Source organism: Cinclus cinclus, chromosome Z, assembly GCF_963662255.1.
Source record: "Cinclus cinclus chromosome Z, bCinCin1.1, whole genome shotgun sequence".
In the NCBI taxonomy this organism is placed as follows: domain Eukaryota; kingdom Metazoa; phylum Chordata; class Aves; order Passeriformes; family Cinclidae; genus Cinclus; species Cinclus cinclus.
In genome coordinates, this window is record NC_085084.1 from 27,117,109 (window position 1) to 27,133,788 (window position 16,680).

At 40.3% G+C, this 16,680-nt stretch overlaps 1 protein-coding gene across 1 annotated transcript in view; it reads right to left on the reverse strand.

Moving 5' to 3' along the window:
- Positions 1-1,673: 1,673 nt before the first annotated feature.
- SEMA6A (semaphorin 6A) overlaps positions 1,674-16,680 on the reverse strand; it is a 55,275-nt gene continuing 40,268 nt past the window's right edge. The window contains exon 17 of the mRNA XM_062513877.1: positions 1,674-2,863. Coding sequence (XP_062369861.1) covers positions 1,674-2,863 — 1,190 coding nt within the window. The remainder of the gene's footprint in view (positions 2,864-16,680) is intronic.

Here is a 16,680-nt window from a genome sequence, read left to right on the forward strand (position 1 = left end):
TGCTGCAGGATGTGCGGCCGGGCTTTCTGCAGGGCTTGGCCCCTCTCACCAGTGCTGTCCCCAGCCAGGGGATGTACCAGCTCCATGGACAAGGGTGTTAGTCATTTTCCTGCTGCCACTGAGGACGATCTCCACGTTGACATGCTGTAAAGGGGGAGCGGGAGGTGGGGGAAGGCAGAACCCCCAGCAGGGTGCCTTGGGAGCATCACCACCTGCAGGTGGTTTTGAGAGAGGACTTGGCACAGCTAGAAAGTCAAATTTGGAGGGTATGGTGCTAGCGTAATTTCTTTAGGGATGCGGGGTCATGAAAATAACCACCACATTCTTCTTTCAATGTCTTTACTCCAGTTTTTGAAGGGGCTTGGAGGAGGAAGGATCAATAAATATTTTGCATTACTCAAAGGGGAAAAAGAAAAAGGTTTTTACATACTACAGCTCACAAATATACACAACTGAGGGTGTAAGGCACAAATTTACATGTGGAAGAAAACAGGCTATTCACAGATATTTTCCCACGAAAAACCCGTGTGATAAGACCATAATTTATGCATGGTAACAGCCGGCCTATTAGCTAGTTCACACTGTTTGAGGATTTTGTTTGCCGTCTCACATGCAAGGTGAAATGAGATGGCACATCACAAGCCGGTGCCTTCACAGAAAGTATTAGCTACTGACAAAGCCATGTTGATAGCAATGGTGCACAGATGTGCAGCTTTTAATTTCTCTTGCAGCTGCTTTAGAAGTTATGAACTTGTGGTATTTGTTGCTGTCTTAGGTCAGAGGCCCAGCCAGCTAATTAGCTGAGAGACTTAAATAGATATCCCCTTTTTTTTCAGCTAACCAGGCAGTCCAGGCACAAAGTTCAGAAATCCATCTCCAACTTATCTAACTCAGTGAATTTATTCAAAAAATAAAAGGTAATTACTCCAGTTAATGGGTTTCACGTTAAATAGGTACAACTTTCAAGGTACTTCTCTGAAAAGCTGCTCACGGGATGATAATGAAGGTCAGTTCCTTAGGAAAAACAAAAGTTGAATAATAAATAAGAGGAGTTACTTGTGTTAACAGTCACATGTTATTCATTAAAAGAGAAGGGTAGCAGAAATCTATGACATAGTCTGCTCAAGCCGGCATTTAACTGCTGTGACCAAATGGCTGTAACACTGAGGGGCATCATTTCACAGTACCTGCTAGTGGTAAACTTCTGCCATTGTTAAGTCAGAGTTAGCATTGTCAATTGATTTTTTTCTTTCTCTTTTTTTTTTTTTTTTTTTTTTTTTACATTTGTGTGTTTTTTACATTTGTTTTGCTTTTCAGAGCATTCTTTCCCAGTTCAGGAATGCACTGTGCAGTCAGGGGCAGGGGGTGAAATGTCACAGTCATTTCCACCTGTGTGCTTTTGGCTCAATGTTTTTGATGGAGGGTTAGTCTTTTGAGCAAAGAACTGGCAGGTTGTGGGGGTGAATCCTGCAATTGCAAAACTTCAACCATGGGTCATATGGCTCGGATTTAAAAAAATATTCCACTTTTCCCAGAGAGCAGAAATCCAACACATCTTCAGCTTGCAACAACCATCTTCTCAGAGGAGCGAGTGATAACAGCTGCAGAACACTGGCTTTCAAGGGCAACTTCTGCTTAAATGCCATCCTTCTCCGCTCCCCCTCCCCCTCCAATTATGTACATGTATCGTTGGGCTTCACGGACGTGGAAAGCGGAGCAAAGGAAGGTTTGGGAGGTACGTCTGGCTTTAGCGAGGGTGTGCGTTTCAAGCCTGACCTGGTCAATGAGTTGTAGGCAGTGAGACTTGGCTGCCGGGATACAGTCACAGCCTGTGCCTGAGCAGCGTGGACCTGTATGGAGTCCACCCGCTGTGGGGCTGGCGGTGGGTTGTCACCCCGGCTGAAGCTCTGGTTGCGGGACAGGTGGGACGAGTTGGAGGAGTTAGTGTTGTTTCTTTTGAGAGTTGATGCCTGATGACTTCTTGTGAGTGAGTTTGTGGGGTAGCTTCTCTTGTAATCCATGTTGTAAGCAGAGGAGTGCATCTCCAGTCGCTTGCTCAGCCCGCTCTGTGACAGTGAGGCACCTGGGGGCCCCAGGGACGCCTCCCGCTGGGGCACTTTTGGCGGCATACTGTCGAGATTTTCCACCAGGTTAACTCCGTGGCTGGGGCTTTTGCTATTGAGGTGGTCCTTGATAGTTTTGTACTCAAGGGTGGCATTCTGGTCCTCCACAGATATCTGAGCCCCATCGCTCACTTTTGGCTGGTCAACATACTCATGCTGGTAGCCTTGCTGGGCTATGGGCAGGACCACAACACTGGGGATGTGGCTGGGAGAAGCCCTGAGCGGCAGGTCAGTTGGGATCACTGGTGAGGCCATTGAGGGAATATCTTTTGTGCAGGCATTGATGAGGTTCTGGTTTCTCTCCCATTCCCTACTGCCTCGGCTGGGCTTTCTCTTCTGTTGCAAGGTTGGGGTGGACTCAGGGGTTGGCAGGGCAGCCAGGTCCAGATGGTGCTGGTCAGCTTTGATTAGCATCTTGGCAGTGCTGCCTGGGGTAGCCATCTTGCCATTGCGCATCAGAGGCGTGAGGATAGCTTCAGGCTTCGGCTCCTTGGACTGAGCATCCCCAAAGAGGCCACTGAGCTTGGAAACACTGCTCATGGAGCCGCGGCGAGAGTGTGTCAGCTCCTTCTCCTTCCTCTGCACAACAGCCATGTCTCTGCGGCGGTGGTCACAGATGCAGTACACTATGATTCCCGAGAAAACAGCCCCCATGACAAAAGCAAGAATAACAGCAATGGCCAACAGGGTGACTGGCACCAGCTGATCATGACCTTTCAGGTAACTCTCACGAATCACTCCTGCAATAGACAGCACAGAGAGATTAAACAAACTAAGGACAAAGGAGCAGAGGGGAGGTGGGTGAGGCTACTTATCATTAACTTCTTGATTCAAAGGCAAGCCCCTGAGAAGTTGCTTTGTGTTTTGCATGGTGATTTTGTTTATCAGCTTGCTCAGATTTGGAGACATACTCTACCTGCCAGCTACATCATCCATGTGCAGCCTTCAGCTTTCAGATCTGGAGCTGAAGACTACAAAGTCTGGTAGAGGAAAGGGAACTTACTTGCAGGACAAGTACAATTGTTTTGAAATCTTGGCCCTGGGCAATTCACACTGACTTCACCAGATCAATTAGCTCTCCTCCTCTGACATACTGCTCATTCCTCACATTCCTCTTTCTGATCTCTCCTAGGCTAATACCACCTTATTTCTAAGATGGCAAGTAATTCACATTCAAAAGCCTTTAAAAGGAGAGGAGACAGACTCCTGGTGAATACCAGAGAAGCTATCCCACATTGTTTAAGACTTCTTTCTCCGCTATTCATTCTGTTATCTTTGTCATGTGTTTTATAAGTCAGTGTCACATGCCTGAGCTTCAGAAGGATGCTTGAGTAACTATGAAATATAGAGCACAGTGTCAAAATTTATTGAGCCTGCTAGATGACTGTCCTTGCTATTTTAATTTTTAAAGCTCTCTCTTTACTGAACACATGAATAGGTTGACCTCTGTGCTGAAGCCTATGTTTTCTGTTCTAAAAGACCTGACCTCGTGCCTCGTCCTGTGGTCAGAGGTCCCTGTCAAATCCTACTTGGCCATCCAAGAATCCACTGTCTGGGGAGGCACCTTTGGCACAGTGCACATACTCCATCTGAAGGCCCTAATGCAGCATTAATGAATACCCTGAATTTCCAAAGAAAGTTGGGTTTTTTTATTTCTTTTTTTTCCTGATATGGGCACCAAGCCAGAAGCACTAATGAAACACAAGCAATTAGGCTGTTATTTGGGTTTGTTTTTTTTTCCATTTCTGGTTTTGTCTTACGGTTTACAAAGAGCAGCCACAGTTTGACAAGGAACTGAAGGAACATCTCTCCCACCTCTTCTTCCAGGAAGGGCCTGAGTGCCATGGGATTAGAAGTTCCACATGCTCAAAGGAAATGTAATGGTTATCCTTATTACAGGAGAGACAGCAAGGCAGAAAATACAACTCCAAGGCTCTCCTGAGGCTTTATGAAGATACAAAACTTTCACTCTATTAATCAACTTCTAAAATAAGGTATTTTCAAGGTTTTGGCACAGAAGGTAATTACAATTCAGAATTAGAACCAAAATGCTCCTCAGCAAATTTTGTTAAAAGAATACTAACAAGTTGCCACTATCTCACAGAAACCTTTGATAAGTATTCTGGCTAGATATAGTATTGTTCCCATTTTTCTGTCCTATGTTAATTGCAGCATTTAGGTGGACAAGGGATATTTGCATACAAGAGAAGAACTTTATATTTAACAGCTCTTGAAATCATAAGCACCTGCATGTGACATCACAGCTGGATGCCACAGAAATGATTGTGTTGTGACAATACAAAGGATTACAATTTCACAGGGAGAATAAATAGCAAGAGCAGATGATCACTTAAGGAAATAGGATCCAGCATTCATATAAATGTCCTAATGGTGAAATGTAAGGGCAGGAAAGTTAAACTTAAAAAACAATATATAATTAGAAACAATCTTCAAATTAAGTGTTTCTAAGAGAACCCACTTTTAAAGCTCAGAAGCTTCTTCAGAGGCAGATTCTTCTACTCTTAGTCATCAGCACTTAACAAGAAGCAGAAAAACCTAGTTCTGTACTTTAAATCCATGTACAAAATTGCTGTATGTAGAAGCACGGTCCAGTGATTACAGCACAGTCAGCAGGAACTATATTTCACTGCAAAGGTGTTGGTCTCCTGTGATCCTTCACCTGCTGATGTTTACATGCTAGACTCTGCAGCATTTTGTGGCCAAATTTATTTGCACTTGTAAAACTGTTTGCAGTGATTAACCAGAGAATCAGATACAGAGTCTTAAATAGATGGGAAGAATGGTCATGAAGTTAAGAACAAGTTCACCTTAAAAAGTCTAATTTAATGGATTTCTATGCACAAACTTCTCAGGCATGTCCCTTTAAGCACTTATGCAACGTGTTTTGCATGGAAAAAACTCAAAATCCCTACTCAATGCCCACATAAAGATGTAAGCTCCTACCATCAAAGCCAGCATGGGTTCATGACAGGAAAGCCATATCTTACTAACTTAATATTCTTCACTGAAATGATTGTCTGTCATTGAAACAAGTTGTCTGTGGAAGTGGTGGAATTGTTTTCCCTGAAAATATGCAAAAAGCATGTTAATGTGACATGTGGGGACATGGTTTAGAAGAGATCACCATGCTGCTAGGTTAAAGGTTGAACTTGGTGATCTCATTGGTCTTTTCCAACCTAAATTGTTCTGTGATATCAACATTCTAGTACTCTTTTATGTACAGACTGGGAGGAAGGGGCTGGAGGGCAGCCCTGTGAGAAAGGAAATGGCATTTTTGGTTGATGGTAAGCACAATATGACTCAACCATGTGCCCTGGTGGAAAAAAGGGCCAACCATATAAAAATATTGGAATGTGTCTAGAGGAGTACAACAAAAATGGTGAAAAGACTACAGGCATCAGTGCTCAGGAGTGGCTTACAATACTTGGTTTGTTCAGGTTAGAGGAGAACTCATTGCTATCTAAAAGTTCCTCATGGTTGGGAGGGGAAAGTGCTGTTACCTCTCTCAGGTATCTGGTGATAGGATGCAAGGAGAGTACCCTAAAACTCATGTCCATGCCTGAAATTCCCTACTGGCTGAGGGAAACTTCAAGTTCTGCACTCTCAGCCTTCTGATTTGGCTAAGTCCTACTCTGCAAGTGATAGCCTCAAGCACAAACCTGCATCACTGTATAAAAAAGAAATGTAAAAGCTTCAGCTTTAGGTTACCAGTAGATATCAAAACATTAGCACTCACATTATAAAATTACTACACAGTCCAGACTGCATGACCCTTTGTGTTCATGAAGAGGGTAGCTGTAAATGATGTTTACACTGCAGGTGTTTGATATGCAGAAATTGATGACTGTCTTAAAACATCCTGATTCCAGCTATTTCCTTTTGAACTCAGACCTTCCTGATGTTTATTATGTTTCCTACACTAAAGGACATTTAAGGTAAGTGGCTTTGCTCTAGGCAGGCAGATCTTCTTTGGAAAGTCAGTTTAATTATATAGTTTATTTTTTATCAGGGATTGCTTTCATGTGTCATTAGTCATGCAAACAATCCCACTAACTTAAATGTAAATAAAATAAAATGGGCAAGATTTGACCCTGCATCAATGCCCATGGAACAGATAAAACTAAGTAATTAAGAAGTAGGAGAAATGCTCAACATCCTACTGTCATGACCACAGGGTGGGTGGAGGTGATCTGGAATTTAATATGATATAGGCTAATTGTAGTTGTTGTACATCAACATGTCAAACCTTAACATCAGCAGTAACTGCCTGCACAGTGTGGGATGAGTAAGGAAGTGTGTGATCCCAACCATGTCAAGTTTGAGGCAAACTGTTCATGTTACCTTATGGACTGCATTCTGTGTGCTTTCATTATCCTGCAGTTCTTAAAGAACAAAACAGTCCACATGGCAAGTCCCTTCACTGGCACTCACTGTTCAAGGAGTTAAAATGAATGGAGAAAATCATCAGAAAAATGTAGGGTTGTTATTTTTGAAAGACAAGTAAAGTATTCGGACTCCTAGCTTTTAGGAAATACCTGCTATTCAAAAATCTTACAGCTATTTATTATCTGATGTCATGCACTGGAAAACTGACTCTGCTGGCTGCATAGAACCAGTAAAACATGTCTGATATAAGTATTCCAATATTATATATATCTCATTTAATAATAAAATTTTTACTCTATATTAAATACTTTTAAAATGTATTTCAAAATACTATTTTCTCTAGTGCATTGAGACTTGTCACTTTGGATATCAACAAACTATTCTTTTGAAGGGGACAGTTTTGACAGAATTATCTGTATTAACATTGTACTCCACAGATGTGTGGTGGTAAAAATAAAAGTAAACCTGGAAATGTTACCAAGAAATAGATGACATCAAATATTTGCATCTCCAAGGATCAGATCTTAGATGTTGTGTCACTAATGCCACAAACATGCTGACATTTACTGACCTACCTGGACTCTTAAGTCAAGCTCTCTCCCTTAAAAATCACAGCTGGGCTTGCAAGTTTAGGGTCTTCCTACATGTGATGCAATATTGTTTCTGGCTACTAAAATAGCCAGTCTAGTCACCTGATATTTTCCCTTTTCTGGACAACCTGATCCTTCCGCCTCCATTAACTTTCTGTAATTTCATCCCATGTCCTTTTGTCTGCATCTCCTAACATTTCCATTCACTTTCTCAGTCAGTATATCCTGCTCTGTAACAGTCTGGAACATGCAAAATTACTACTTCTTACTCATCTAATGAGAGAGAAGACCTGATATGGTAGTGTGTTATTCTGCTATGCATAATTAATTCCTTCTTCCACCAGAGTTTCTAGGTAAGGCATACAGTTTGGGCTGGTTGATTAAGAAGACATTTAGAAAAATGTTTACAGACCTTCAAAGCGACTCAACTCTGAAATGAGCTAGGACATGTGTAAATCCCATGTGTGGACCATTGATCTAGCTAAAGGTAGATGGGGAATGAGCAAGGAGGTATTCATTTTATGTTAGCAATACATATACTATTGCTAAAGTTTGGAAAATGGGAAAAGCAGACTTGTGGAATGTCTCTGGGTAAAAAGAATACAGAAAAGATCAGAGGTTATGCAAAGATATAGATCTCCTGTATGCCAGATTATCATAAGCAGGAAACTTCACCAATTAACAAAAGTATTCAGGCTTTTGGACAGTACATATGCAAAAAACAAAACAAAAAAAACCAAACAAAATAAGGAGTTTAAAAGCAAGATGTACAGACTGCTGAAAAGATTACTGTGAGAAAATGCCGATGAAGCTATTATGGAGTGGAGATGCTTTGCTCCTTCTAATTCTAATAGAAAAGAAATTCCAAGGGCAGAAATGTAATTAAAATGAAATAATCACAAAGTGATTAAATTCATCATTCCAAGGAATATATGGCATAAGCATAACTGAATAAGAATAATGCATATCAACACAAAAAACTTCATTAAAAGAGAATAGATAAGGGAAGACATGGAGACTGAACTGTTTACTCCTCTGCCTGCTATTTTCAACAAAAATCCCCACTCTGATCTGCAATCAGAAATGTTACAAAGTTAGGGAGTAAGTGTTGACCATGATAGAGAAAAGAGGTAAACCTACTTAGATAATAGACATTTTTAAATTGTTCTAGAGATTTTGACCCCAAGGAGCTGGCCAAACCAATTTTTAGACATTGGACAACACTGGAGGAAGTACAAGCATAAAGAGTTCTGAAAAACAACAAGTATATTACATGCCTTTGAGAATTGCCAATAAAACACAGACAGGCCAGAGCAATCTTTCAAATGGAGGTGACACAAGAACAAGTAATAAAACAATCAAATTTATGAGTACACAAAGAATAAAGTAATTGGAAAGGAAAAAAATAAAGAAAGCAAAGCAAATTAGTAAACAAATTAGTAAGCAAAGTAGTAAATTACATTTTGCAGACAAACTTCCTTGCTTGGCAGGATAAATGACTTACTTTTTGTGGGGAAGGAGTAAGTATGATAGCCCTTGACTTCCCTAAAGCCTTTGACTTATCTTCTCAGAATGAAAGCGAGATAAAACCTGCTAAAAAGCTGCAGTTGAAAAGTGCTGATCAAAGGTCTCCCTGGAAAGGGATCTGAAGTAAGGTGTCTGTCTCAGGAGAACAGCATTAACAGGCATCTGCAGAAAGGAGATCTTGACTCCAGAGGCCTAGCAGAAGCTTGGTATCCTTTTAGCACATACAGCATAAAAAGAAACATCTCATGGTGAAGCCTAAATTTCCTTGTCTCACCTGTGATCCGTGTCTGACATGAATGGCAAGACATCAATAAAAGCCCCACAGTCACATTCCTTTCAGTCTAAGTTCTGGTGTATGCTTTGCAGTGAGTACAAACTAGAATTCCAGCTTGTACCCCTCAAAGCTGGTTGATGAATGAAAACAAACAGCAAATTACTGCCCAGTTTGAATATCTTGATGTGAAGCTGTTTTTGGTGATACAAGAGTTTGGATGCTGCCCTCTTCCACAACCAGGCTGAAACTGGTAAGGATAACTCACAGGACCGACAGCAATATCCGCTCTGCCACTGCAAGTTCCCATGTGTGAATAACAGCTACCTGTCTGGAAGAACAGCACTCTTCAGCCTGAGCACTGCAGTTTGCTGCAGTGTGGAGACATAGAAATGATTTATGGCTGGCAAAGGTGTGCCCTGGGCAATGAGAAGACCACATGCCATGTGCGCCACGATCACTCTGTGATCAGATCTACAGGGAGCTGTCATTGTCTGTCTTTCCAAAGCTGCCTGCAACAGTTGGTAAAGTAATAATCCAAAATGGTGACACACATGAAACTTGAAACACTGAAATGGGAAATGAAGAATGATGTTTTGGAAGGGAAATGAGGGAATAAACACCAGGAAATAAGATAATAATTATTTCCAGACGACACATTAAGAGCAGTTAAGGTGTGAGTGTCATTGCTGTGTTAAATGTCACCTCTCTAGCTAAATGGGAAAAAGGCCACATCCATCTCCAACAGCTACAAAATCACTTGAGACTTTCCACTGCACACATCATTGTTCCAGAAAGGCACAATGATTCCTTTACTATTGTTATTTAAGGGGAAAACTCAGAAGTTAACTTCATTCTTCAGCTCAAGCTTCTCTGCAGGATGTACATCTCTCTCACCTTAGGCTTGCAATAAACACTGGTAAAAAAATTCATTATGAATGGAGGTTTTTATGGCTTCAGAATCTCTTTTAAAAATACCACTGAATAGGTTTTCAAGACATGTCTCCAGGTGTTAGAAAGGTGTTTACACATAGTCTCATGCTGCAGAAAGACTATTTCAGACTGGAAAATCCCTGCAGGTATTAACAAGCTTTCTTCCCCCTTTTTAAACTAGCTATAATAATTAAAAACAAACAAACAAACAACAACAACAACTAAAAAAACCCAACAACAAAAAAAACAACTCTAGAAATCAACCAAACAACAACAACAACAAAAAAATCCCCAAATTTAGACTGAACTCTGAGATTTCAGACAGAAAAACAGAGGAATGACCAAAGTCTATGCAATTCTGAGAGGTTATCTCACGTTTTTCTGAAGGAATAATTTAAAGATTTAATATAAACAAACCACCTTATTATCTCAATGACTTCAGGTGTTTGTCACTTTAATGGAATTGCTTTGTTGAGAACAGGAAGAAAGCTTTTTCTTCATTTTTTTTTTCCAGCTGCCAGGACTCACTGTGCTGACTCAGTGCAATACTACCCAGTGCCCATTTTTCTGGACTCCTGGTGTCACTAGCTAGAAAAAAACCCAGCCCAAATATTCATAGTTAAAGCTGCTGGAAAATGATTTCCCCTGCCTTGCCTCTCAGTAAAGCTGTACAGCTGACTAGTAAAGATCTGCAGCTCTTTAAGTTTTGCATGACTGTGTTGAGAAAAGCAATCCATCTTCTCTCATACTCTACCCTAGGGCACTCAAAGTCAGTTGCCTGAGCTAGTAGTCTAAGGTATCCAGCAAAGAAAAAGTGGGTGCATGATGTTGGAAATGAATGAGAATAAATTTGTTAAAGAAACAGCCTTCAGTTACAAGAAGCCTGGGGAACATTGGAGGTATGAGAAGAAATCATGCTTCAGAACTATGAAAACAAAATCAATAAATAATATGACTGAAGTAACCTGCAACACAGCCTTGAAAACTACCTAAGCAATCTGATCAGCTCTAGTGGTCTCTGTTAGGGTTTTCTGGCCCTCTGTCAGACCCATTTCAGATACAAACCCTCCAGGAGAGGTTTATCAACTGATCTTTAACATTGGTTTAATTTCTCCTTTCAGCTGGTTCATCATTATGTAATTCCTCTCCACTTTCCATGAATGACTGCCGACATGACTCTCTATAGGAAAAAGATAGTTGTAACTTACAAATGGAGGGGAAATCAACACATCCATGTGTTATAACATGTGACTCTTGAAGCAATATTTTAAGAATGGATTTTGATTATCTGGTTTTAGTTTGATAGTGAGCCCGCAATCCAATTTCTTGGCACACTACAGTGGCCATACAAAACTCACACCATGGGACTTGTGAATTCACACTTGTGAATTTTGAAACAAGGGATTATTATAGAGGGAAATCACAAAACCTGAACCATGCTGAGAAAATTTCCACCCCCAGTGTAGTGAAGGGGAGACAGGACCTGAAAAAGACTGGAGTAGCAAGCTCTTAAAGCTTTTTGCAGGTATGGGAAAAGGTTTGTTTGACACAACCTCCTGCATATATAATATAATGAAAATCATTACAGTCTTGAAGCCACCCGAATTTTGTTTGTCCTAGAGGCTAAGCTCAGGGCCAGCTCTTGCACTAGAGAGCATTTGACAACCTTTCTCCCACTGGCAGGTGGTATGCAGTGGCAGATCATTCTGAACTTTCCTGGTTCAGTACTTTTCCTTCACCTCTCACCCTTTCCCAGTGGGTGATAATAATTTTAGATGCCTCTGCATGATGGGGAATACATCAGGTCGCTTTGAAAAAAAAACATAAAACAGGCACTCACAGTAGTTAAAAACTATAAAAGTAGTTAAAAAAGATGTATAAAATCCAAATGTCAAGGAAAATGAATTCTTTTGTAGCTTGTCTCGGCAGACACAAACTTTATGCTGCTTCGCATCTTAAAATACAAATTTCCTTTAAAGTCTGCAGCATTTCCTCTAATAATGCAAAAAAAAGCTCAGTGCAATTCTGGGACCTTTCTAGAATGCCTGGGATAAGCTTAAACATATACAGCTGCTCTTTATTAGCTTACTTCAGGGGATCTTTCACAGCTGGGTTCAAATAGATTTACATATGTTTGACTGAATATTCATGATTTCAGGGCTCCAGAGAACCTGCAAAGTTAATCTCTCATCTTCACAGTTCCCATTTCACTGTGTGGTGCTCCTCTGATGGCACAGAACAAGTGCTGGGTGTTTCTTTTTTTTTCCATCTTTTTTTCTTTTCCTGATGTGGTCATTATGTATTCTGAGCAGCCCAGTGCCTTTCTGGAAGAAGTTTTATGAATAGTGTCAAGGAAAAAGAAGCTGTCACTGAGAAATTCTATGGCTTTTCCTCTCCTTTTATACAGCCTGTTTTGAACTATGGCCTTTCTGCACAACAGGAAAAAGTGAAGTTTGCAGAATGTCAACATAAGCAGCTCTGCTTAGGAGGCTGGAGCTCAAAGCAGCCTCATGGTAGAATTTGGGTTAAATTTCAAACACCACATGTAATCTAAAAGCAAAAATTGTTTCTTCATCAGCTTTGATCTTCTTTAAGTACACAAAAACGTAATTTTGAGCTGGTAGTGCAACTGAACACATCACAGCTGAACTAACAAAGGAGTCATCTATTAAACATTCAAAGACATAGTAAGACAGTACCCTATATTTCCTATTCCCTGAGGCTCCTGGAAATTATAACTAAATTGTTGAACAACTATGTGACCAAGCCAACAGTGTTTATTCACGCACATAGACTGTATTTCTTAAGAACAGTCCTTCTGCCCACAGCTGGGCTGCTGGTGCATGCTAGGAACGTGGCTGGACCCCTTGTTAGCTCTGCCTTCACACAGAGGAAGGATGAAACCTCTTCTGTCATTAAAATGCCATCACTGTATATTGCATGGCAGAAAGCAAACACTCTGGATTAGTTCTTCATTTCTCCTACACTCATGAACACAGCAGGTGTAGTCAAAAGGCCTGGACTTAAAAACTAAAGCATGCCCCTGCCAGGGACACTGACTGCTTCTTCCAGAAAGATTAGGAAAAAAAAAAAAGATTATACATGTCTGATACTAGGTTTACTATTTCCGTTTGTATTGCAGTACTATTGCCTCATCTGCCTTTGAATAGAGTAAGTGACTGTGCAGTTGTCATGAGTTTGAAACACAGGCTGTAACAGTCAGCAAGACTAATTTTACTGCTAGTTCTTCTTTGGTATCTTACTGCTCTTCAAGTATAAATATGAGAAACCTTTCTTTTCTGTTACATTAATTCACACCCATAGTATGTCCAGTAAAGCAAACATAGTTACTCCAGCCGTATCCTGAGGTAAAAGACATAATTTCCCTTATGGACTTTGTGCCCAGATGCTGCTATGGTCTCACTTAGTTAATTTTCTATCTCCAGTGATAACTTCTTTCATGCATTTTTCTGTCTTATTTATAGTTCTCTGGTTTTTAAAAACCTAATTCTTTTTAGTGCCTCCCTACCTTGCAGACACTGTGTGTACATTTATACTTTATTGTCATAACCTCATTGATGTTTCTTGTGTACATTTTTAACATGCTTAGTAATTACTATGGCCAGTCTGCTTCCTTGGATGAGGTAAACCTGTAGCTTCATCTCAGAGGACATATATTGACAAGGAGGTACCTGCCCCAGCTCCAGTAAAGCTGTTTTGAGTCCAGCAGTAATAAAACCAGAGTAGTGCGGACAAAAAAAGGGTCCTCTCCAAAATACATTCAAACCCCATAACAGATACTCTCTTGATTGTCCAGCAGCAGCCCAGGCAGACATACCTGTCTGCTTTAGCAAGCATCTCACAAACAGCAGTTGCTGCAAATAACAATTCCCCCAGCCTTGCAATCAGTTCTGCTACTGGGTCAAATTTCACTTCTCTGGATTTACTGTAGTCACTTATCCAGTTCCTGCTCATGCTCTTACTTTAACCTGGGATTTTCCAGTGCTGCAGGAAAACCAAGGAGCTTACAGTCAATGTGAAGGTAGCTCCTGCAGCAAGGAACTTTGACTTACTTTCTCACATTTATAGACTAGTTCTCAAGACTTGTTTACTGATCTCCAGATACATAAACTTCCACATAAGAGGTTAAAGCCTAATTTATTTTCCTAGCATTGGAACCCTATCAATTTTTATCACAATCTCTTTTTACTCAGTGACATATTACACAGTGTAGGTGAGATCAATCCTTTCAGGGAAGCACTGCTGATGTTATCAAGTTGTCTTGCCATGAGCAAGTAAAGATAAGCTGTATTGTCTTTCCAGGTCTTGATGCTGGGTATATGAAAGTATCTGCTGATTTGATACTAGTAATTTAGTTCATTGAGTGTGAACTGCACACTGAGATATGAAAAAACCCCCTGTGTACACAAAATTAATTTGTCTTACTGGCTTCAGGACATCACCTGTTGCTGGTCATATTTAGACAAAAACCCTAAAAAGTGCTGCAAAGCTGTAAGACTTCTTTAAAGACACTGATGAGAGACTCCTGTTTCGTAGAGATAAAGCCAAATGCTATCTGCAAAAAAAGAGCAGTGCTCTTTATGCTCTTTGTTATGAGCCATGATTGCATGAACCTCTGCATGGGCTGTGGTGAATGCAGGAGGTTCAGTGTGGACAGCAGGCAGAAGAAGGGACAGAGGGAATTCCTGCACTATGCCTTCCTTTGAGTGGCTCTGACTGGGACTCATTCAGCAATGACTGCACGTGGAGAATTGCTGAATGTTTGATGGGACCTATGAGCTGGTAGCAGAATTAAATTTCTCTAGGGCTCAAAGTTGCTACCGATGGCCTTTTCTGCACCTCTTGGTAAAGACCACTTCTGTGAGAATCCCTAAAAACTGGTGGTACTCAGTGTCCACCCAACACTGTGGCTTCTGTCGCACTCACCCTGCTTGCTTGCAAACAGGAACTCGTATTTATTTAAGAATAAGAATGTACTGATATAAAGAACAAGAAAACATCTAGAACATACATGCTTCTAAAAAGACTTTTGGAATTATTTTAATGAAGGCTTTGGTCAGGTGTTTCTGTGCATGCCTAAATTCCCTGTATGTGCTGTACTGTTTGTATTCAGCAACTACAGATCTTTCAGGCTCTCCAAAAATACCCCTTTGTTTCTTTCTACAAGGACATGATAATGGATAGCCGTAGCTTTGTAGGGCCTCAAAAATGTGCCTGCTTTCCCCATAACCTCCTTTTATATATACAACAGCTGCTCTTTTATTTTCTATCACAATTGTGGGTAAGATGGGATGGAACATGAACAAGATGGCATATTATTGACAGCATGCAGCTGGTGCTATTTTCCAATTAAAACATCCTTGATGGGCATGTGAAAGAACTGTCTAGTTTATGCCCAGTTGTGACAATGTTATCAAGCTGCCCCTTCAGCTGAGATTTTATTTCATAGAAGATAAGAAATTGCTTGCTGGTAGAAGAACAACAGTTTAATATCCTGGCCAACACAAAGTTGGTGATGAATATGCTGTTAGCCATTTCCAAATGCTTTCTGTACTGTATAGCTGTACCACAAATGCTTCTTAATGCTCCCTGAGCAAGTACTCTATAAACTGCCCTGAGGCCTTCTAATGCCAATGGAGCTGTTAAAATCCTACTTGAGCAGGGACCCTGACTTATTCTGCTCTACTGGGGCAGGGAGAGCTATCAGACAATCAGCAGGCGGCTTAAGAGCACCAATGCTTAATGTACACTGAGTTGTTTGTGTATTTAGTTGCCCAAGTGTTGACAACTCTCTTCTGGGCATGAGGGACTGAGATTTTAAAAATACTTACAGCTTTGCCAACAAAACTCCTTCTCCCTCACAGAGAGATTAGGATGCACATTTTTGATACAATGGTAAATTTGCACTGTCTTCAAAATTTCTCAAGAAAATACCCTTAAGACACATTTTTTAACACAAGAATAACAACATATCTTTTCCCTATCCTCTCTCTCAGCCACGGGCACAGTCTTAGAATACATGATTAAAGTCTAGCAAAAGTAGTAGCAATGTTAACTGGGTAGCAGAGACTACAGTGCCTCACTAAATGACTATGAAAGAGTTTGAAGGAGCACCTGCCTAAGCACCTGACTGAATGAAGGAAATTCAGAGGAACAGCTGCTTTCCAAACACAATGACATCTGTTATCTGTATTTAATGGTCAATAAAACCGAGGTTGCAAAACCTAAACTATGCCCTCTCCAGGTTTTTTATTTTTTTAATTAAGTACATGCTGTTGATCAGTAAGCACCAGCCCATGCTGACACAAAGAATTGTGTGCCTTTTCTACAGTCAAAGAAAACTAAGAAAAATGGAAAAAATATTTGGGATCTTTCCTACATAATTAAAGAGATGTTGATAACCATTAACTAAAAGTTAATGAATATGAGAAAAATGTAGGTGTTTTTTTTTCAGGGCATTTTATTAGACAGTTGACAGTTTACAGACAATATTAACAGTGCTCTGAACCAGAACTGCCAATGTTTAGGTCATTGTATCTGAACTATATATCAGGGAACACACTGAATGACATTTGAACTATTAATTAATACATTCATTCAAACAAGGCACATCCCATATAAGAAAAATGAATTATTCAAATATCTTTAACAGCATATTGACATTTTAATGTCAATTGTACACTGGCATTAACAAAGCTAAAAGGTGCTTTAAATGTCTTTCAGCTACTAGAATTTCTGCTATTAAATCCCTTGGAATTTCAAAGCAGTTTCAGAAATGTCTTGTTTAAAGGGCTAGACTATCCTCCCA